This window comes from Sebastes umbrosus, chromosome 17 (assembly GCF_015220745.1).
Source record: "Sebastes umbrosus isolate fSebUmb1 chromosome 17, fSebUmb1.pri, whole genome shotgun sequence".
Taxonomy (NCBI): Eukaryota; Metazoa; Chordata; class Actinopteri; order Perciformes; family Sebastidae; genus Sebastes; species Sebastes umbrosus.
Window position 1 is genome coordinate 26,821,506 of NC_051285.1, and position 23,441 is coordinate 26,844,946.

At 44.0% G+C, this 23,441-nt stretch overlaps 1 protein-coding gene and 1 long non-coding RNA gene across 14 annotated transcripts in view; one reads left to right on the forward strand and one right to left on the reverse strand.

The window, feature by feature from the left end:
• The window catches only part of LOC119475318, a 34,587-nt gene extending 20,271 nt beyond the window's left edge, over positions 1 to 14,316 (reverse strand). The window contains exons 1-4 of the long non-coding RNA XR_005203761.1: positions 14,162 to 14,316; positions 7,082 to 7,175; positions 3,461 to 3,638; positions 28 to 160 (exon numbers count right to left, since the gene is read on the reverse strand). This is a non-coding gene — a long non-coding RNA (uncharacterized LOC119475318). The remainder of the gene's footprint in view (positions 1 to 27; positions 161 to 3,460; positions 3,639 to 7,081; positions 7,176 to 14,161) is intronic.
• The window catches only part of phldb1a (pleckstrin homology-like domain, family B, member 1a), a 31,004-nt gene continuing 7,584 nt past the window's right edge, over positions 22 to 23,441 (forward strand). The window contains exons 1-21 of one of the 13 annotated variants that reach the window (XM_037747886.1): positions 22 to 163; positions 5,824 to 5,922; positions 6,538 to 6,661; positions 7,573 to 7,743; positions 9,578 to 9,703; positions 10,930 to 11,918; positions 15,841 to 16,077; positions 16,165 to 16,296; positions 16,439 to 16,576; positions 17,613 to 17,741; positions 18,965 to 19,120; positions 19,200 to 19,310; positions 19,411 to 19,500; positions 19,606 to 19,746; positions 20,153 to 20,275; positions 20,433 to 20,591; positions 20,754 to 20,894; positions 21,898 to 21,996; positions 22,082 to 22,160; positions 22,354 to 22,498; positions 22,859 to 22,949. In XM_037747886.1, the coding sequence (XP_037603814.1) occupies positions 5,863 to 5,922; positions 6,538 to 6,661; positions 7,573 to 7,743; positions 9,578 to 9,703; positions 10,930 to 11,918; positions 15,841 to 16,077; positions 16,165 to 16,296; positions 16,439 to 16,576; positions 17,613 to 17,741; positions 18,965 to 19,120; positions 19,200 to 19,310; positions 19,411 to 19,500; positions 19,606 to 19,746; positions 20,153 to 20,275; positions 20,433 to 20,591; positions 20,754 to 20,894; positions 21,898 to 21,996; positions 22,082 to 22,160; positions 22,354 to 22,498; positions 22,859 to 22,949 (3,441 nt within the window). In that variant the 5' untranslated portion in view covers positions 22 to 163; positions 5,824 to 5,862. Of the gene's footprint in view, positions 164 to 379; positions 616 to 3,637; positions 3,957 to 4,941; positions 5,279 to 5,823; positions 5,923 to 6,537; positions 6,662 to 7,572; positions 7,744 to 9,099; positions 9,427 to 9,577; positions 9,704 to 10,929; positions 11,919 to 15,840; positions 16,078 to 16,164; positions 16,297 to 16,438; positions 16,577 to 17,612; positions 17,742 to 18,964; positions 19,121 to 19,199; positions 19,311 to 19,410; positions 19,501 to 19,605; positions 19,747 to 20,152; positions 20,276 to 20,432; positions 20,592 to 20,753; positions 20,895 to 21,897; positions 21,997 to 22,081; positions 22,161 to 22,353; positions 22,499 to 22,858; positions 22,950 to 23,441 lie in introns of those variants that run through there. The other 12 variants (XM_037747887.1, XM_037747883.1, XM_037747884.1 and 9 more) reach the window with 12 other exon arrangements.

Consider the following 23,441-nt stretch of genomic DNA (forward strand, 5'->3'; position numbering starts at 1 on the left):
CTGCCCCGACAGCAGTGTAGAACTGACCTCATATTTCCATCCTCCAGGAGAGAGAACTGGGAGACTTTTCTCATGCAGAGTTGGGAAGATGCCTCGCCTCTTGTGTTTTTAATCTCTGGACTGAATCATCCCACAGACAAGAAGATGCTCCCGGCCAGCTCTGGTAATGAGAAACAAAAATATTTTGCTTGATGGTATGTGTGTGTTGCAATCAGAGAGAGAGAGAGAGTAAGTGGGAGAGAGAAAGATAATGGGGCTATTGTGGCAGTTTACACTCGTGGTTTACAGCCTAATATGACCCAGTTACAGTATCTCTCACTCATTGTGCACTGTGTGTGAGAGAGTTCACTTACTTTCATTATGTTTTATAATCGATTTTGTGCGCGCCAATTTATAACTAAAACATTACAGAGCAGGTGGAAGTCATCTGGTTTCAGAAACAGAGAGAGAGTTTAGGAGTCAAACCCAGCCGTCTCTGTGAATGGACACTTTTATGTGTGTGTGTGAGATCAGGCTGCCTTTGGGGCTCAAGCGTCCAGTACTCAAGTACTTTGGTGGAATTACAGGCTGATGAAGTATTTCCCCAACAGGAGTGTGAGGTGTACATGTGCCTAAGTGAGTATATTTTTTAACTTTAAAGTGATAAAAACCTTCCAGTGTGATGCATTTCTGTTTGATATAGGAAAACAGGGGTAAGATATAATTCATCATTACAACTGGTTTGCATGTAGATAATATGTACACCTCGCTGTTATGTGCATTGTCTTGAATGTGTTGATAAGTGGACAGATGTTACAAAGGCAGTACATCTGTTTGATGGGAGACTCAAAGGAAAGGTTTTGGGAATATCAACAGCATCCTGTTGTTCTTTTTTATTCTAGTTCGTCTGGGGACTTTTTATCAGAGCAGCATGTGGCTGATCACATAACCTGAGTTGGTACTTTTTGTACTGTGTAATGCAATATATGAGGATGTGGGTGTTTTAAATCAACTCAGAAGATTCAAATGCCATTCGTGTGGACACATCGTTAATATGTGGCTGCATAACAGGATAGGTTTAGTTTTTTCTGACAAGATGTTGCAAAAATGAGACACCGCAATGTCCTGCAACTATATGTGGATCTTTACTGTAGATGATGATCATCTATAGGACCCATCTGTGAATCAGTCTTTCATGAGACATTGTGAGTCTCGCATGCATTCCTCCCAGCCACAACAAGCTCCACCAGGTCAAGGTTATGGCAAAGGTCACGTTTTGGCGTGTCAATCTTAGCGGAAGAGGCAGGATTTGTGCACTGCTGGGAGGAAGTGCTGTCTGGGTTCAGGGCAAGGCAGTCAGTCCCTGTTACCTGAATGAATGCGAAAAGGACGGGGAAAGCTGTTTCTCATCAGACGTTCACGCATTCTTCAGCTTCAGGGAACATACACTGCTTCTATCGCCTCTGACTGTATCCTGCTCAAGAATTTTGTACCTGACTGCAATTTTCGCATGCTTCTGCTGTCATGTCCGGACATCCTGCAGAGATCTAACACACATCTGCTCCACCAGTCAGGTTAGACAGTACAGAGCAGTGTGTATCTACGGGGCACTCTACAATCTGAACCTCCCACCAGACACACGATTCAAGACCTGTAAGAAATCCTCACACAGGTGCGATCAGTAAAATACACACTGACGCTGCAGCTGGCAAATCTTCTAATAGTGGTGAACTTTTATCATCCTCGACTCATCACCAGTTTGAATGGTGAGGCTTCTCTACAGTCAGTTAAGGCTTACAACCAAGACCATGTATCCAAGGAAAATAGAGTTGCATAAAGTCATAGTATTGGCTAGTAATCAAGATCAGAAGGCAAATAGTAGGGATGCGAAAGCAAACCGTAAAAAAACACACCGTTCGATGACTGTACAAACCGAACCGTGGGCTTGTTGATCTGTTGCACCACTATTAAAGGGACAGTGTGTAACAATTAGGAGGATCTTTTGGCACAAATGGAATATAATATCAATAAGTATGTTTTCTTTAGTGTATAATCACCTGATAATAAGAATCATTGTGTTTTCGTTAGCTTGGAATGAGCCGCTTATATCTACATAGGGAGTGGGTCCGCCATGTTGCACCGCCATGTTACTACAGGAGCCCAGAACGGACAAACCAAACACTGTTGACTTTTCCTGCTACTGGCTCTCTCGCTCTCTTGCTTCACCACTCACTTCCAACTCACTTATCTATCTGTCTATTCATATATTTTAGAATTCAAACACATTAAAATGGTTATGTTTTTCTTCTCAAAGCGAAACCAAAACGGAAACCGTGACCCGTTGTTGAAGAGTTGCACCACTAGCAAACAGATATTAATATTGATCATTAATTCGTCTGGATCATATTTTGGATAATTTAACCATCAGTTAAACTCCAAGGCAAAATAAAAACCTTCTTTTAATAGCCCGAATGGTTTCAGCTGATTGAAACAAAGCATCACCTTTTTTGTTAAAAACTAACAAGGAATATCACTCCAAGAAATTAAATGAATTCTTTCAAACCACCTGACGTTTTGCTATAAAAATGTGTCTTTTCAAATATCTATGTTACTAATCTTATGAATCACAATCTTTATAATAATGCTACTTGATTGGGAAAAAGCAACATCCTTATTTTTTTTTTACTTTAAAGTCGCGCTAATGCATGTGCTCCAATTATTAAGATGACACAACAGAATAATTGTATATGCTTTTGTAAACTTAGTTGATAAGGGTTGACGCTGCTTTTAATTATCCCTTTCCTCAGCTGTATTACCACATTTGTTGTAGCTAGAGTGACTCATTTACATTCGAAATCACTATTTAAAGGACATTCAGCAACTTTTCCTCCTCTCAGCTGTAGAACCTCCACATCATCACTGAGGGCGACTGACTCAGAACATCAACCCTCTCTGCAGACCTTTGCTTCAAGTCCATCTGGTTCCTTAGCTGCCTCTGTTGTTTGTTTTTATTTTCCTTAGTGACTCATCATCTGCTTCATTTCCTCCGTCTCCTCTCTGGCCCCCGACCATGGGAAAAGCCTTGAGAGATCAATAGTGGAGTCTTTCTCCCACTCTCTCTCTCTGTCTGTAGAGGCCAAATCGTTCCTGTGGGACGGCCCAAGCGATGGCTCGCATGTGTTCGCACACTTCCTGTGGAACATAGCATTTCTCTATCCCATCATCACCCATGTATCAAGCACAGTGGACGCATTATAATCCACCGTGCTTAGTCATATTATCATAAACTGTTATTCGACAGTTTTCCAGAGTGGAAATACCCACTTTACAGTCTGTTACATCAGAGGCACAGAGCTCGGAGCAGGAAGCCAGAGGACACAAGGTCTTTTCCATCTCCGTACTCCTACACCACGTTGCACTTCCCCCCCGGATCAGACTGTTAACACCTGCTTTACCAATAGACAACACTAAAGAGACTCACTGCATCGACGGGGTTCGGTCTCCGGCCTCCTCTGATCATCTGGTGCGGTCCAGCTGATGTTTCAATCAATGGAAACCCTGTAGGAGTGAATACATCTCAGGGACTCTCTGAGGAGGATCTGAATTTTGACCCCAACGCCTCTCTTCATATGGGGAAGGTCTTTAACCATAGGGTTTATCTGCCAAAAAAAGAGAGAAAGGAAGTCAATATAAAACATGTACTTAAAGTGAGATGTAATGGCACATTTTAGAGGGCAGTGCCAATGCCGGGTGCCCCTCTGTAACTCTGCACCGGGATGGGGAGGAGAAGGGGTTGGGAGGAGGGAAGTAGCAGAGGAACTCAGTGAGTGAATGAAGAAAGCAAGGAGTAAGACGTAAACAATAATGTGGACACATGCTCTCTGGATTAATACACTTCAGACCAACTCATGGATCTAGCTGTTGTCAGGACTCTGTAAGAGTAGAGGAATGGTAAGAGCTGCATGCCCGTCGGTGAAGTAAGTAAAGTGTTGACTCTGTTTGCAAACTGGTTCCTGCCTATTTTTATCTTGTCCTTTATAAAATATAATAAAATAACACTTATTTTATTCATCATTTTAAATGTCAAATTGAATCTAGTTTTGTTCAGTGTTCACTCCCAGCAGAAATCATTTCTCTTTAAAAGTAGCAGCCCAGACTGTGTGGCTGGCGGTGTCTATTTTCAGAAGCTCATGGCAACTCTGAAGGGCATAACTGCCCCCATAATCACAGGTTACAGTGGAAGGCCATGCATTTGCGAGCTCTAAAACTACTCTCCAGCCTGGGTGTGTACGTTAAATCACTGAGGGCTTGTGGGAGCGGGAGCATATGTGTGCACATGTGTGTGTGTGTGTGTGTGTGAGTCAGACAGCAAGAGACACATTAACCCTGCCCACTCTCTCCCGTCCTGTGTCTGACTGCGTGGCTCAAAGAGGGCCAGTGTTGACAGCCAGTGGGCTGACAGCAGAGGCGTGAGGGGTCCGGTGTCAGCGGCGAACAGAGGGGACGGTCTGTTCTCCGTGTCACTGGGTCCTCTGAGACCCGCACACTGGACGCAATTGTCAGATATGTGTGGTTTCACGCGACGGCGGTGGCGGCTTCGTCTGGAGTGACATCAGACGCAGATAGAACGCCCCTGTTGTCTCTCCGCCGTGGCTAAAATCGGAGCACAGCAGCTGTGAATGGTTTTGGGCTATTTTTTCAAGAATTAATGATGTCAGCATGGGGCGACAAAGAGCTCAAGCATTTGTCGTGTGTTGGTGTGCGAATGGGCTGATGTGGTCAAGGAAAAAGCAGAATAAATAAATTAGAAACTGAATGGTTTGATGAGTATGAAAATTATGTGAATCACAAACTAATAGCTTTAAAGTCACCATATATCAACCCAGTTGATGATATTTAGGACTGACAAATAGACAGCTCTCTCTCCAACACCACCACCATCAAAGCACCAAATGAAGGAATATCTTTCCAGTAGAGTTTCAGAGACCCCACTGAAGCTGTTTTGGAGGCTCAAGGTGGCCCAAAACTTTACTAAGACACTTCATGTTGGTTATTCACTAAATTTTCCATCTATAAAGTAAAGAGATCTCCTTTGAAATGTACACGTCACCAGTCACACATGACACACAGTAATTTAAGTTTGGTCCACGGTAGACAAAACAGACACTAGATAGTAGGTAGTTGTGTCTATTTCAGTTTGGCTAGGAATGCTGAGCTGATACTAAACCGTTGCCAGGATGAGCAGCCCATGTGGGTGATAGTGGAAGACGTGGATACCAGCTCTCAGCAGAAACACATGGTGAGTCATCTGGGCTGCTTATGTGTCTGTGTGTGATTGTTTGAGGTCCGTCTGGTCCCGTTTCCCCTCTCGTCTGATGTGAGCGGCGATGAGCAGACAGCTGGATCTAATCTGCAGCATCTGTCTGCAAACACGGAGCGTGCGTGTGTGTTTGTGTTTATGTGTATATGAGTCACAGTGACTCATCGTGGTCGGAGGACGCGGTGACCTGATGTTCGAGGGACTTTCAGGGCTCCTTCACACCTTCTGCTACGTCTCAAAAGTACAATCATGGTGAAACGTGTAAAATCATGAATCTCTGTTAGATTGAGGCGTAAATCAACGCCAGCTTTCTTAATGGATCATTTTGTCTGGCTGGTTTCTGGTGAAACAATTACCCAGTATAATGGTTTGGTCACATGGGCTTATAAGTGGGGCAGGAGGTTTCTAAGGAAAGCACTGTTCCCATTGTAGTACAGCTGTAGTAGCAGTATTCCCAGCGCTCCCATTCATGCCCTGCTCTCGCTCTCTCTCTCTCTCTCTCTGTATGTGTGTGTTTGCTTCAGGATCTTCATGTGTCAGATACTTCTGACAGTCCAGACGAGATGGAGCGCGTGAGCAGGAGGAAAGTGGAACATGGGAGACAGACGCACCAGGTCTTACAGGTGAGTTATTTCATGAGAAACTCTTTATTACTATTTTACATCTACTGCGAGTCAGCTTGTTACTCAATATAACTGAGAAGGGAATGGTTTGTGTAATAATTTAAGGTTGTTTCAAGCATTTAAAAGTAAGATTTTTGCAATATATTAGCAAGCAGGCTATTTGTGGTAAGAATGGGCTACATTTTTTTACATATATATTTAAAGTATATTTTAATTTTACATCTTTTAAATATAAAGACAAGGACATTTCTATGCTCTGCCTCTCTGATATGGACTCTAATTGTTGTTCTCTATATTTCTACAAGTAACTCTGACTTTCAATGAAACAATCTTTCATTAAACAGTTGGAGGATCATATAAGATGTGAGGCTACATCTTATTCAATTGTAAAACACAGACATATTTCAGGATGAGGGTCTGTAGTACATACACTGGACTTCTTATTTGAGAATTTTTATATTTATTCTTTGCTCTTTAGCTGCTCAGACATGTACAAACCTGACGCCCACTTCACTGAGTGTTAAGACGTGTACAATAAATATGCTGTGTGCAGAAAGAAACCTAGTAGTTTTAGGATCATGTAATGATGGTTTTCAATTGGTTTTGTTTTGACAGAGCACTCCTTTAGACCTGATTGAGACAGGCAAGTCCCTGAAAGTCCAGGCGGAGCGCCCCCACCTGGTTAGTTTGGGAAGTGGACGTCTGAGCACAGCCATCACCTTGCTACCACTGCAGGAAGGTGAACACCTGTGTGTGTGTGTTGATGGGATGTGATGTGATTGAAATGATATATTTTCTCATTAATGTTATGCACAACTTATTTTATAGATATCTTAATGTTGAATGGGACATTTAAAACCTCATGAACAGCTTGTTAAATATGCAGTCCTGCCTTATCATGCTGCACCGTGCACTTTGTTAAGGTGACTACAACTGGAAGAGGAGCTAATAAGATCAGGGAACTCAACCCACATGGTAAACTACAGTCTGTATAACACAGCCATCTCTGTACTGACTACAGGATCTGTAATCTGTGTTATTGTTAGCATGTTCAGACACTTCCATAAGCACTTTACTCAAAATAGTCAGTTGTTCTTTAATAAGTAAGCAGTACAACTTGTCACGAGTGATGAACTGACAAAAACTGATGACATCTTACCTTCTAACCATCTTGTTGTCTTGTCTCATGCTGCGCCACAGTTGCAATTACACGCCTGTCTGGGATTTTCTTGCACCATTGTCTCGCACTGAGCCTAGACACCACAGAGGAAGAGAGAGAGAAGAGTGTGAATGTATCACCCCAGAGAAAAGCCTTCTGGGATTTCCTTTGTGCTCCATCTCTGTGTTATCACATAAGAATAAATAGTGTTAACTCTGTTGCACTCAGACAGCAATATAAATACGACTGATAATCAAATTACAACACAGAATATAGTAGATGGTTATATTAACTCCCTCTGACAAGATGTCTTTCATCTCTTGAAACTAACACCTGTTTTTCACGGGTTGACCCCATTTGTGACCTTGAACCCTGAAATGACACCCGGTACCACGAACTGCTACCCAAGAATACTTCACAGAAGTGTTCGCGGGTCCGCATTGATCTCCTGTAAGTGACGCTGAGAAAATGTTTTCTCTCTCTTGTTGCAGGGAGAACCACGCTGGGCAGCGGGGAGACAGACATCCCTCTGCAGGGCAACGGCATCGCCGCTCATCACTGCTACATTGAAAACCAGGCGGGCAGCATCACCTTGCACCCATGTGGAAACCAGTGCTCTGCGGATGGCCTTCCCATCACCAAACCCTTTCGCCTGACACAAGGTACTACTGTCACTGGTTTAAGTGACTGCCGTCATATGGTTGTTGGTGGTAAAGCTGTTTTTTCTTGCATCTTATATCATTGGCTAACTTAGTAGCCTTAATAAACCAACAGATTACTACTGAATGAGTAAGACAATAGTTCATATTGTGTCTACTATCGGCAGAGATTAAGTAGAGGTTTTCTTTTGTTAGCACTATTACATTTTGTACAGACATTCATGGTCCCCAGATGATGGATCCTAATGACTTTGGTGATGCCCTGACTTTGAGGGTTGACATGTTTAGTTTAAGTGAAAGGTCTCACTAACTATTGCCACCAGATGAATAACCGTTTGTCCCCCCTCAGGATGAATTGTAATAACTTTGGTGACCCCGTCACGTTTTGATCTAGCGTCATCATCAGATCAAAACTTCAACTGGTCCACTACTTTAGTTCACGACTAAACACTGGCAAAACTGATGACATCACCATCAGACTCAGCTGTACTTTGTGTTAAATAGCAAATGTTAGCATGCTAACACTCTAAACAAGGATTATCATGATCTTTGCTTAGAGTGCAGCAGGTATGAGTCCTAAAACCTGGAAATGAGTCAGCATTTTAGCACTTCTGGTTCTCTCGTCTGGAAGTCAATGGTTTTTTTAAATGGTTTTTAGTTCGATGCCTAAAATAAGGTCTGTGGTTAACACAAGCTGAAGAGATTTTAACGTTTTGTTCTACGACATAAAATACATCAACTCCCTAATACCACTCAAGAATCCTTGAAGCCTTTAATGTGTCTTGAAAAAGGCGGTTGCTGTTCGTATATGGCCTAACGTTAGCTTTTAACTTCTGGCAATTGCATTCACACTTCGAAAATCATAAAAGCGATTTGTGAAGTTCATTTGTGGAGATTATTTTGCTGAACAGCACGTGCAAGTATCATCAATGTTTGTTTGCCACAAAGCTTATTTTCTGCAATAATCCAAAACCCAATGGACAAATCCCATTGGCTTTAGTGGAGGGAACCAGGGCAATGCTAACTTCCTGGTTGGCCTACAACAATACGTCATCCCTGCAGCACTCTCTAGTAAACATTACACACCTGCTTGGGATCAGCATGTTAGCACTGTCATTGTGAGCTGATGTTAGCATTAGACCCTTTTGTTTATCTGTGAAATCACATTGATGTACAGTTAGATGACCTCATACTCATACAGTACATACTAGTGGGTTCAATACACTGAAGGCAAGGTGGACAATAACACAAAAACAATGTCCCATGTCCTTCCACTAACATGCATACTTGCCATAAAAAAGGCACAACAGTCCCGCCCCCCTCAGTGGGACCCAGGCCAGCAGCTACACCACAATGTCATTTGAAGCCGGGTGATCAGCCGGTGTGTGTGGAGGCAGCAGCTGCTGAACAAGAATACTTCAGGCTTCTTCGCCTCATTCAAAGGACTCATGTAATGAAATTCTGAATAAAACAAACAGGAAACTGCTTCATTTGCATCATACGGGACAATATTGCAGCCACATGGACCTTTGACTTCACTTTAAAGGATGAAATAAATATCAAACTCCCTGTGGATTATCCAGAACTGGAAACAAAACTTCTGGGAGCGTATCAAGACGTTCTTGAAAGCCACCGGAAATGCAGGGAAAGGAGAAGGAGTTGATTTCACTTACTGGTTAATTACACGTGAGTTAAACTAGTCTGTTTAAACAGTCAACTGACCACAGCATCAGCTATACTTTATAGGTGTTATCAATCAGTGATTAGTGTGTTTACGGTGGTGTTAATACTTTAACTAACTCATCACTGACAGCTTTCTGTTCTTCTCTCCTGGCAGGGTGCATGCTGTGTTTTGGTCAGTCGGTCTTTTTCCGCTTCAACCATCCAGAGGAGGCCCTGCGGATGAAGAGCATGCTGCCTGGAGGGAGCCAAGGACCGAGCACCACGAGAACTCACCCTACAGGTAATAAGACCATGCTTTTATAATTATACAACACCTACAGCTCCAGATTGTAGAATTGTCCTGTGATCCAGTCAGTCACACAGGTTGTGTTCATACTCTTCATACTGCATGCAGTTAGTAATGATAACTAATCAGGGACCCAGAAATAAGCTGGTATGTGTGAAGGTTGTACAGTTTCCTCCGAAGCTATTCTGGGCAGAGCAAATGCTTTGGGCTGATAGATATTCAGTCACAGTTGGATTCCCACTACCTTAGTGTACAGATCAAGAAGTTGCATAAGTTCCCGTTAATGCTGAACACGGATCGTACATCTGTCGCGGTGAATTACGAGACCCTGGGTAGTATGACAAATTGTACATGATCAGCTGTTAAGACTATCCATGTTTAAGGGCTCACCTTACAGATGGTTACTGACATTTTCATGGCAAAAGTTCAAAAGAAAATGGAAATTGAAGTTGGTTTCTGCAATATTTTACCAGCTTCTCATATCACCAGCACAATTGGTCTTGGAGTCTGACTGAAACACTGGTCAGAAATAGCTTGTTCAGGGCTAATTATCTGTGGCCTACATTGTGATCTAGTTCATTTAAATCTGTGTTTTTTTGCTCAAAGTGTGACCCCATTGTAACAAAGGATTGTTGTAACCTTTCTTTACACGGCTACACTCAGACGATGTCATATTATTCTGGTCCGTTAATTGCTTCGACCGTTGCCTTGTGCTGTGGATGATATTTAGACTCCATTCTCCTCTGACCTTACTGGTGTGGCTGTACAGTAAAAGCCACCACACCCTGCCCAGTGTGTATGGCCCACTCTTTCCTGACCAGGCCCTGATTTCATCTGCTCTGAATGAGGTATATACCACTGCAGCTTTTATATTTAGCAGCTCCAGATCCCTGTAGGATTACAACACAACTGAGGAGCACAACATCCCGACTGCTGGGTTTGGTTCATACAGTACAGGAGAACATGGGCTCTGAGACATGTATCACTATTTAAAGTGGGCCACCGGGACACTGTGTGTGTTCAGGCTTGTGTATTTGTCCTTTTATGGGCTTCCCCCTTTGTCCTACATCACTGACTGTGTGTCAGTAGCATAAAGATGACACAGGACAGATCCCTCCCACTGTTTGTTCATGTGTGTTTTTACAACTGTCTTTTAGAGTGTCCTCTTCCTTTATTCAACAGGAATGCTCATGCACAAATGTTTCTGTCTCCCTTCGCAGACTCTCACGGTGTCCTGAACGGGAACCATCAGTCTTTCTCGAGCAACGGCTCCGACTCCAAAATCAACAACATAGCAAAGAACCTCCAGGACTCGTTGGTGCTGAAGGCCGGATCTGGATCTGGTAAACATCATCAGCCCTCTCCTCCAAACATGCTCAATGGGAGAAACGGCTCTATGACAGAGGACTCCATTTACGAAAACAGCAGCAGCTTTCTGGGCCAGAACCTCGGCAACAAAACCCCTCCGGTACCTGCGCGGTCCCCTCATACCAACAACACTCCTGTTCCCCATCCACGGACCTCCCTCTCTGTGGCCTCCAGCGGTACTAGTGGTGGTCAGAGGGGCCAGGAGAGCCCAAAGCTTCTTAGGAACGCAAGAGCAGAGGCCACACCAGGCCCAGGCAAATTCTCCCCTACAGCTCCATCCAGCCCTCGAGTAAGAGGTTCTTCCCTACAGAAGAGATCCCCAAGTCCCATGCAAGATCAGCACCTCTCGCATGTAGAAGTCCCTCAAAGGCTCAGGACTCCAGAGCCGATCGGGTCCACCAGCCTGAGAGAACTTCCTCCTCTCAGCCCTTACATGTCCCGCAGAGGGACTCCAGGATCGCAGGGCTCGGCCGCGGTCAAACCTGTCCCAGAGGGCCACCTCAAACTCACAACTGCTTCAAAAGCAGAAGCCATGAGGGCAATGTACGCCCAGGGTCCATTGGCACTCTCTGGGCTGGAGAAAGAGCCTGGAGGCAGGCAGTTAAGGGCTGGCCTGGGGTCTCTGTCCGGTTCGTCTCCTCTCACTAGCCCTCGTAGCAAAAGAAAGACCTCCGGCATGACCATGACGGGATCCTCCAGCAAGGAACAGAGTCTTATGAAACCATATACCCGCGAACGCAAAAACAGCATCTCTGAGATCAGTGACAATGAGGACGAGCTGCTGGAATACCACCGCTGGCAGAGAGAGGAGAGGCTGCGTGAGCAGGAAATGGAGAAACTGGTGAGTGATCAGCACTTTAGATGTGACTTCACTGTAGATATAAGAGTAGAAAATAATTTCACTATGATAGGTTCAGTCCAAATCTGGATGCTGATGTGAACTTCGCTCAGGAAGTCATAATGAAAACATTTGCTGCTGTGGTTTGTCTGTTATGACTGTGGGATTTGTATATACTTTAAATCTCCTATAATCCATTTCTGGCCAATTAGATGAAAAACATCAAAACAGGATGACAGGTAGAAACACAGCTGTATCCGGGCGTACAAACTGTTACCAACAAATATCTTTACAAACGTCCAGCAGACACAGAGCAACAAACACTATGATTTTAAAGGACATTTAAGCGAAGGTGCTGAGACGGCTGGCATAGCCGACACCATGTCTGCATTCAGATATCTTGTCTAAATCTCCTGGCGTACGGCCACTAGCTCATCTACCCCGGAGCATTACTGGCATCGTCAGCCCATGTGGCCCGAGTAACGCGGGGTGAACATTCCTCCACCGAGTCTCAAGGTCCAGAGCGGAGGGCGCGGCTGCTTGTTGCTCAACACTATATTTATCAAAAAGGACGAGTGGCTTTTACTTTCTAAGCTGCCCGTGCTTGACTGAAGGCTCTTTCTTATTCGTACCCACGCTAGATCGTACAGTAGACTGCATACTTGTTATCCATCCTCAGTCCACACCCACCAGACCCCCACCACCATTCTTCAGCCCCCACCTCAGCCTGCTTCTGACAGCTGAAGGGACCATAGGGAGAGGAGGGGGTGGGGGTTCCCGGCCCTCCATGTCCACAGACTATTTCAGGAACCAAAAGGTTTCTGGTAACAAATAAGAGAGTTACCGACAACACGCATCTGAGTCGGACTGATAGGTGTTCGACTGCTGTGGGTACAGTATGTGCACGTTTGTGTTGAGTCATCCAGTATATGTGGATCATTTAAGCCATCTGCAAATACATAAACAGATAAAGAGCTGATATTTCTTGGCCTAAGGACGTGTTGATTAGTAGTTTGCTTGTTAACCATGTTTGGAATTTCCTCCATTCCATGATTTGAATTCTGTAGGCACTGATATTATGCTGCATTCATGTGGTTGGAGGAAAGCTAAACAGCACAGCATCACATGCAAATGCTATTTTGTCAAACCACCACCCTGCCTAGAACACGCAAACATACAATTATATGGCTGGAAGTTGAAAAGTTGAGATTTGTTCACTGTTGGCTGAGGCGTCCAGGTTTTCAGTGATTTCTGTCTATGTTGTGTTATGTGGTGCTGGTACTTGATAAATAATGATGATAAGAAGGAATACTGCATGTGTATGTAGGGTTCATGGTAAAATATGCTCACTCCTGCATACACACAGGACCGTGCCGCTTCAGTTTGGCCTTCTGCCCCTCAAAAAATATATGCCCCGTGGCCACAGTGGCCTTGCGTTTTCTTCTCTGCCTCTTTACTGTCAATACGGGGTTTTGAGACACCAGTGTCTTATGTTGTGATTCTGAATCCAGGCAACATCAAGTGAAATAATTAAAATCATCCTTAGCCCTTAAGTTAAATTCATTATTTCCGTGGACTTCAATCATTGTTTTATATCATGGCCTTAATGCCGTGGCATTTGGCCTTTGTGCCCTCAAAACATTGACAAAGGACATACATGAATGTAAATAGCCAGAAAAAAAAGTTGGTCATTGACACAATAAACCGTAAATTACCTCATTAATGTTCTAGATGACAGATCATGTAGAGGTGGATCAGGACCGGATGATATCATGGCCCCTGTTAAAGAAAAAGTTTGACATTTGGGGAAATTTGCGTATTCACTTTCTTGCCCAGAGTGAGAATGAGAAGATGGATTCAACTATGTTCTGTTCAGTTTGAAGCTAGAGCCAGGGGATGGTTAACTTAGCTTAGCTTAAAGACTGGAAGCAGAGGCAAACAGCTAGCCTGGCTCTGCTAATCAGCACTACTAATTAACAATTTATATGTCATTTGTTTTAAATGTACAAAAACCAAAGTGTAAAAATGAGGTTTACTGTGAAGCTAGAGCCAGTGGACGGTTAACTATCTTAGCTACCTTAGCTTAGCAGAAAGACTAGACACAAATAAACAAATACTGAAGAGTAATTTTTGCATAGCCTACAGACATGAGAGTGGTATCCATCTCCTCAAATTCAATATTCAGACCATTAATATAGCAGCAAACAACTATTTACTATGTAAACATATAGAGGAGTAATGTCTACCTGCGCAGAGAATGAAGTCGCTCTTCCTCTGTGTGTGTTGTTATCCAAGTTTCTCAGTGCTTTGTTGACATAGCCGGGCTGCCACAGAGCGTGCTCCACTAGCTAGCACATGGCCTGCTCTTCACTGCTGCTCATAGGCGGTTACAGGCGGTCATAACGCCCCTGGGAGGCAATAAAAATGCTCCCAATCAGCGTTAATGACAAACCAGCTGATGTAGTGAACTGTGTTTGGGGTCCTGGACCAGGTTCTTGGTTTGTTGGTATCACAGCCTTGAATGAAGCACACAGAAATGATCAACTGTAGACCGATAGATGAGAGAGACAAAGAGAGGATTTCCTCTCAGTGAAATGAATGCCCTACATCAGGCACACTGCTCTCTTAGCACAGTTGGCTCAGCTATGCAGGATTTTTTTTTTTTATCTCACTTTCCTGAACCCAACCTGGATATCGCTGCTCTAAAGGGCAAAGCTAGAGAGGAAGGGATGGGATAGAAAAGTTAATTTTAGCATCAATTCCACTGGGAGGAGGCCAAACTGTTGGTTTGCGACAACGTGATATTATATTTTTGAGGGGGATCTGGCTAATTGAGATGATTTCTATGGTGATGCGTGACTAAAAAAATATTTCAATTGCAGTATACAGCAACATTTCCAGTAATAATAAGGAGATATTTCAGTGTGGCACTATTTTGCTCCTCCAGATGACCTGCATTTTCAAGTTAAAGCATTTTGGGAAATACACTTTTTCACAGGAGTTAGAGGAGATGGTCGACTGTCTCTGCTACAGAATCGGCTTGATATAACATACCATAAGATAACCAGACTAATTGTTTCCTCCTGTTTCCAGTCGTTAAGCAAACAAGCTGCTGGCTGTAGCCTTAAATTTAACAGACTAATATGAGGATATGGATCTTCTCATCTATCTCTCAGCATCGTTGCATCCATATTTTACTTGTAGACCTGCCAGTTCACAACTCTGAAGTCTGAAGTAAAGGAATGAACATCAGCAAACAGCATAAACAACTAAATCTTGCAGTTAAAGTTAAACCTTATGACAGACTTGATGTGGTTATTTTAACAGCCTGAATAATTATAATACCAGACAAAAGCTGGCTAGTGGTTGTGGACACAACAATACTACTGTACACATCAGGCACAACTGTTTCCTGTCTTGCCAGATTCCTAATTATCGTTTCACATTATGTGCTGTTATATTGTTGGATCAAAGGAAGCATCCCATTGTCTGGTGTGATGGGAGACAGCAGACTGACCACAAGCTAGACCCATGTAGCGTACAACTTAAATTTAAAACACAAGGAAGAAGAATCTAAAAAAGAAAGACCAACATCTAAAGCATCTCTGATCAGAAAGTTAAAATGAAAACTGATGTAGAGGAATCTGAGTAACCACAACTCACCAGTGTCTCACATTTATTCTTCTTGTCAGTTTCTGTTCTCATAAACAACTCCGGCTCTGACAGCTTTTACTATGAACCCCCTCCTGAGAGACAAACTACATCAGCTCCGGCCCTCCTGCTATCAGGTTACAGTTGTCCCATGCCAGTGACCGAGGGACAGCTGCCTAAATGGGACAATGTCACACAAGGACACTTGGGGCTAATCTGCAATACGATCTATAACGTAGGACAGGCATGCTTACATCTCACATCTCTTCTGCAGGAGAGGCAGAGGCTGGAGACCATCCTCAGTCTGTGTGCAGACTATAACCACGAGGACAGCGCTGCAGAGCTGGCCGAGGTGGTGAGGAGCGGGCTGCTGGGGGGCGCCAGAGGGACCTGCTCGGACACAGCGGGGGGGATGTCCCTACAGGGAGGAGACAGACCCCAGAGGGCGAGAGAGAACGATGAGGAAACCCAGAGAGAGGAGTCGAGCAGCACAGAGAGCACACATCAAGAGGTAATAAACACATTCAGGATTTGTGTTTCCATCTGATTGGGAATCTTATAATGTTTTTTTTAAATATATATATAAATGTGCCCTCAGTGTGAAGAGCTGTTAGCCGGGCAGGAGCAGGTCTACATGGAGGAGGAGAGGAGCAGGATCTTGGCCAGGGTTGATGACTTGAAGCACAGAGTCAGTGAACTGGAGCTGCAGCTACAAGAGACCAAACAGGAGGTCAACAACACACATACATTTTAGCTTGTACGCTCTCAGATCAACCCTTCTAGTGAGGGGAAGCTATTTCATCTTGAAGTATTTATTAAGCTCCAAGTCACTCGGCGGTTTGCAGACTCTGACTCCATATTTGTCTCGATAGGTGGAGATGGAGCAGGCCCTGCTGCAGGCAGAGAGGCGAGCCGAGCAGGAGCAGGTGGAGGCTGAAAATGAAATCATCTCTCAGCTGCAGCTCAAACTCAGCCAGCTGGACAAGGCCACCCAGAAAGAGAAGGAAAAGGTGGGGAACCCCAGGGCACAAACAGTTGGATACAGTAAATACTGTTTGCTCAAAGCCACTGGTCTTATATGTACAGTTTGCCACGGCGTTCTCATCCCAACTCGTCATATACTGATGCTTTGTCAGTCACTTTTCGGTCGCAGTACCACGTGCTCAATGTTGTTAAGTAACATGCTTAGGTTCAGGCAATAAAACAACTACAGTTAGGTTTAGGTTGGGCTTAAAACTGATACGTTTGTACAGTGAAAATGAAACTGAACGTTGGGACATGAATGAACAACTGACTGTAACGTGACGCACGGGACACGAACAGCGGTCTCTTGGATGAAAGCCCTGTGTTTGTTGGACCCATCCACCAAAGCTACGTCACAGCGCACTTTCCCTGAGCGTTTAAAATTGACCCGGATGGGTTTACATTGTAGTTAAGCTCGGTGTGTCTCATACCGACGCTCGAGGTTGCCTTGTGTGTCAGTATCGAACGCCGACGGCCGTGACAAAGTGCCGGTATTTGACGCCCTGGGAATGAGAACGGGCTGAGTTTGCACGTGAATGTTCTTGAACATCTGTGTTTGACTGTATAGAATCTCACTTCTTCCCAAATGTGCAGTCTAAATATCTTTTTTCTCAGATCTCAACTGACATGCACTGCTTCATCTATTAGCCGTCTGTCCTAAAACACAAAGTGTCTTCTCTCTGAAGTGTCCAACAGTTTAAAAAGACAAAAACAACAACTCTTCCTTACATGTTTGAGGCTTTTAGCTGGATGTGACCAAAACTAAAATGATTCAAATGTGCATATACCTTTTTATTTTTCTCCCATGTTAACAAATGCGACCCCTAACACACCTGCCAACCTAACCTCTGCTTCAATCCTCTAATACTTTAACTGCCTTGGCCTGTTAGCTTGGCTGCATGGATTTGAGTTATCTATGATTTTTTTTTGTTTCTCCCTGGGGTGGTGTGTGTGTGTGTGTGTGTGTGTGTGTGTGAATGCGGACCCAATCGTGCGTATGTGTGTGTTTCTATGTGTTTTTAGGGGAGGGCTAATGTGTCGGCTGAGCGGAAGGCCCTGGAAAAGCAGAGGAATGAGTACAATGAGCTGAAGAGGCAGTTTGATAAGTGCCCCTTGTCTCTAAGGGAACAGTTACAGGAGCAGCTCAGCAGGGTCAGTGTTCTCACGCAGCCCACTGGCTAGCAACAGTGAGTTATAATATACCAGATCAATACTACGGTTCTGTATGATCTGCACAGAAACGGCCGCAGACATAACACTGACTCTGTTGTGAAGCACTCATAAATCTGCAGACTGTGCATTTCCTCTTTTTCTGCTGTTGCCCTACATCATGTAAACAAATGTATAGAGTGTAACTATACAGTAAGCGATGCTTTTGCTACTCCAGCAGCAATAGACGGTTGCTTAATCTCTGCTGTTCCCTCATTCTGGATGCTTGAAATGTCAAACGCAATTAGTATTAATAATTAATAATGTCATTAACAGCTTTGCCCTGAAGGTTTGCATGCCCTTTTACCAAGAATGATTCAAGTCACACGCGCACACTTATAGTAATGTTTACAGGCAGATTAATGCCAGATTTGACGGGATACAATTTTGGCTATGAACATGAACATGACAGGATAAGGCTGGTGTTTTAGTATGTTTTTCTTATTCTAATCAAATCCTGTGAAAACACCAAAAACAAGTATGAGTTAGTCCATCTCTCAATATCAATATCAATATCAATATCTCTACAGTCTGTCTGTGGCATTCAGAGGAAACCATCACTTGCTGCTGCAGATATACATACATCTCCAATATCGGGTCAAAAATGTATAGTTTAATTTTTTTTAAAAGGGATTTTCTAAAACATCTGTAGTTTTTAGCAAACGTTAGTCAAGCAGGAGTAAACAATGTTTTTGTCGGGGACTATTTTCAACTGCGGATGAATACGTGCTAGTAAGTATTTACAGCAGCAGTGCGTGTGTTCGTTATAAGGAAGGGAAATAGATATATTAATGGATATATATTACGTTTTTTTGTGCACGTAAAAAGTCTGCAAAGTTACAAAGCCCAAAGTCCACGCCAAAGGGAGTTACTCTCCCCCACAGAAACACTGCTCCTTCATGAACTGCCTGAAACGCCTCGCTTGAATTCCTGTCTTTACTTCCGTAACATGGTGATGTCACCAAGTAACACATTTGCACAAAGGCTAGTTTGACCCTCAAACATGCTAGTTAGAACGGAGTCCAAAAAGTTTAGTTTGGTCTTTTCATGGGGTTTTGTTAACGATAAGAAACATCTAAAATATCGCCTGCCTTATCTTTTGATAGCTTTGTTTGATTGATTTCAAACAGTGTGAATAACCTGCATGTATATCCGTATGTGGACAGAAAGGTGAAGCTCTGGAGTCCGGGACCAAGCAGTTTGAGGAGCTGGAGTTCTGCCAGCTGGAGGAGGAGAGCAGTCTGGAGGAGAAGAAGGAGACTCAGAGCTCGCAGCTTCTCCAGGAGCGAGCCGAGTATCACTGCAGCGTGGCCAAGAGGAAGGTGGGGGATACACAGCAGAAAACATGAGATATACAAACATGAGATTATATGTCAGCGTGACATCCAGGTTGATTTGCAGGAGAAGATGGCCGCCATGGAAGCTCAGGTGAAGCAGCTGGGGTTACAGGCGGCTCAAGACTGTGAGAGGATGGTTAAAGACAGGACGGTGACTCTGCAGCTGCTGCACAAGGTCGGCCTTTCACCTATCCTACAGTAAAGCATGTAATCAATTCATAATAGTGATGAATGGCAAACTGTGAAAGGGCCTCTATGTCCATGCTGCCTTTTAGGAGCAAGACAGGTTGTGTGCCCTGGAGAAGAGGTACCACACCTTGACAGGAGGGAGAAGCTTCCCAAAGCCCAACGGCAGCATGAAAGAGGTGAGCAGGAACACTGAGACATGATCTCACAACCGTCCAGCTGGAGGAGAAGTACAGCAAAAGAAAAGTGGATTTTTCTTTAACTTAGATGAACTTTTTAAACAGGAATTTCTTCACATCAGCGAACCTGACCTTGTTTATGTGGACGGTCCTCCTCATAGCCCCTGTCCCTCCTCTGCCTCCTTCTCCTCCTCCTCCTCCTCTCACATCCCCTCCCCTGAACTCTGTCCTGTTAGGATGCAAGAGGTAAATCTCCACAAAATCCTCTCTGTAACAAAACCTAACAAATGGCTAATAAATGCCTGTGCTGCTGTTTCTATGATAAAAAAAACATGTGTGTTAGCAAATACTGACAAACAACAGCAAGCTTGCAGTGTGTATGTCGGTAGATTCTGCCTTTATATATTATGTTTGTTTGAGGTTTGTATATTCTCTAATGTGTAGGATTACACTATCTAGAATTTAAACAATAGATATGCAAAAAAAACAACTTGGAAGATGACCTTGTGACTGTCATCCATATTCATTCCAAACATAGAGACTGAGTTGTGATGCCCATTTGTTTGCTTTGTGCATCTTTGCATGACTTTTCCAAGTGTTGACTGTTGCCGTCTGCATCCTTCTCATCCCTGTGTTTTGGCTGTTGCTGCAGGAGTACCTCAGGCTCTCTGATGTCTATAAGATGTATGGAAACGCTTCTATGCAACCTCACTCTTCTTCTCCTGCTGCTCTCCACTGCGTCTCCCGCGCTGTAGCACCGGCTCTGCCGTGTGAGGTAGACACTCCGCCAGCTTTCTGCCATACTCTCTGATATGTTTGTCATACTGAACCCTCCTACACACACTGACAACATCTCAAAAATATCTGTCTTTTTTTCCCACTCTCTCCCTGTTCTGTAAATGTGTCTGCATTGACTTGGTGTCTGTGTGAAGGAGTACATCACAGTCAGCCAGTTAAGCCAGATCTTTGGGATACCGAGAGTCGATCCCTCCTCTTCTTCCTCTACTCCATCATTCCAACTTGCCTCCTCTGAATCCACCTTCTCGTACCACTCAACTGCATGTGGTCCTTCCTCCTTCCTCTCTGCACAGGTTTGTTATTCTATCCTTCTATCCTTCTTCTTCACTGAACAATTTCTATTGCTGCGAGGTTTGTTTCATGTTTATCTTTCCTTCCTGCTTGATGCTGATGCTTGGTGCTGTACTGCTCCTCTCTCTCTCCTCTCTCTGGCTGGATGCTTCTCATCACCTCAGAGCCAGCCTGAGCTGAGCAGGAATGCAATGCCTCCAATTAACCTCGAGCGCTGGTACCAGGACATCATGGCTGCTGGAGAGCATCAGTCATGTCCTCCACCGCTGCCTGCAAAGTCTTTTTCCACACGCAGACACAGTCAGGTAAACTCTCCACTCCTTTCTCGCTGTGTCTTGCTAAAGGGCACTAACAGCAGGCCAGATGTGAAAAAACAGTCATGAACCCCTGAATCTAGGTGATCGCCACATGAACCACTCAACTATCCATATTTGTAAGACTAGGAGGCCCTCTAGTGGACGAAACAAGACGGGGTAGTTGTCCCTTAGTTTCAGGAACTTTGCTATGATTTGAAGATGCTGATATTAGTCTGATCTTCAATTATGTGCTTCATCATGCAGGCATAAAGTAAAGCATGTTACAACTTCCTTTAAAAAAGGACACTGTGAGCTGGAAAAGGAAGTCTAAATAACATAAACCATAAAGCTCCACATGGACAAATAATGTCTGTCAATGTTGGGCTCCATTGAAGGTGAGGAAACAGACCAGTAATAAATGTAGTGGCATAGAAGTACAAAGTAGCAGAAAATTGAAATACTCAAGTAAAATAAAAGTACCTCAAAATTGTTCTTAAAGGTAGTGTGTAGGATTTGGTAGCATCTGATGGTCGGGTTGCAGATTGCAACCAACCGAGCACCCCTCTGCTCACTCCTCTCTTTCCAAGACTGCGGTAAAGTGAGCCGCCGAGTGCAAAATCAAGGTATCGCTGTTCGCCTCACTCAGAGGCCATCCTCACCATAATAACTTTAGGAGCAGCGGGAGTCAGACGGCGGCTGGCGGTAACCACGGTTTTACACTTTGCGGCTCACATTACCGCAGTTTCACCAGCGTGTCAGAGAACTACGGTGGCCTTCAGTTAACGTAAAAACAAAAAGGCTCTCTCTGGAGCCAGAGTTTGGTTTGTCCGTTCTGGGCTCCTGTAGAAACATGGAGGAGCAACATGGAGGACTCCGTGAAGAGGACCTGCTCCCTATGTAGATATGAGACTAAAATCAAATCCAAAAAAGAATTCTCCAGATTAAGAAAATAAAGTAGATTTCTTTTGTGGGGAGGCAAAAATAATGAACAGATGTGTCTTTCTCCTCTCAGCTATTGAAGTCCAAATCAGATGGTGAGGTTGGACAGGCAGGGTCAAGCACACTGCCACACTCCAGCGGCGTCTCTCATGAGAAAAGTGCATCCACTAAGGTGAGCACATCAGTTTAACGCATGCAAATTGTAAAACAAATCTTGTAAGTAGTTAAATGTGTGATACCTAGTATGTGTTTTTCAGGGGTTACAGTTAATGCTGAGAGAGATGTCCAACCCATTAGACATGGAGTCCAGGAGGCAGTTTGCTCTGCAGAGCAAAGGTCAGTCCCATCTCATCTATTTAGCACACTGAAGGGTTTCACCTGTCAGCCCTCATAAGAAAAGTCTGGGAACAGCAGATTATCTGTGTGTCTGGATCTGATTATAATCAACTAGTAGCAATGACTTGGCCCAGTCAGTAGAGGGCACTGTAAGTCTGTGACAGCTGTCTCTGCACCCTCTCCGCTCCCACAGATCTGTCTCCTACAGTCCATCACTCCATCCTGCATCACCAGTCGCCACCGAGTGGCAACCAGGCGTACGACACCCTGAGCCTGGAGAGCTCTGACAGCATGGAGACCAGCGTCTCCACTGGCAACTCCGCCTGTACCCCAGAAAGGTGAGAGACTGGGAAATGAGCAATTGGCTCTGTTTCCATGGGAACACTCAAGTCTGCCCCGTCTCCCAAGAGAAGGGTCACTGCGCTTTGTTCCCGTGACAACATGTTTTGTTACATGTCTGCTCCCACGACTACTAGTACACTGGCTGTTGCCATGCCAACCTCATCCAAGTTTTCAGTGTTTCATGAAGTTCTGGGTTCAAAGACTCAGTTTACTGCTGCTCATGGAGAAACCTTTGTCTCCTCCGTCTCCTGCTACTACTGTTAGTGTTTGGTTTCCAGGCATGTCTGTTTACTTTTCTCATCCCGAGCCCTGTCGTAGCCGTGTCATCACACGCTCCTTCCCTCTGTGTGTTGTAGTGCCTGCGGGTTAGAGACCCAGAGGATAGAAGAGATGGAGAAGATGCTGAAGGAGGCGCAGCAGGAGAAAGCAAGGCTGATGGAGAACCGAGTGAGTGCACGGCTCCAGTTCTGTTGTGAACATCAGTTATCTCATCACTTCCTACACCTCATCTCCTCCAAGTTCATCTCAGGTTTCAACACGATTAGTCAATTAATCAATTATTCCATCAACAGAAAATTCATCAGCAACTATTTTGATAATCGATTAATAGTTTTAGTTATTTCTTAAGTTTTTTCGAAATGCCGGTCCGGGGTTCGAATCTGACCTTTGACCATTTGCTGCATGTCATCCCCTTTCATCACTGTCACTATCAAATAAAGGCCAAAAGCCACAAAAAACAATCTTTAAATTATTAGTATTTCAAATGAGAAGATTTGCTGCTTGTCAGTGTCATATATGATAGTAAACTGAATATCTTTGGGTTTAAGACTATTGGTTGACTAAAACAAGCACTTCAGTGGCTGTGGGATATTATAACCCGCATTTTTCACTATTTTCTAACATTTTATAAACAAAATGATTTACTGATTAATCAAAAAT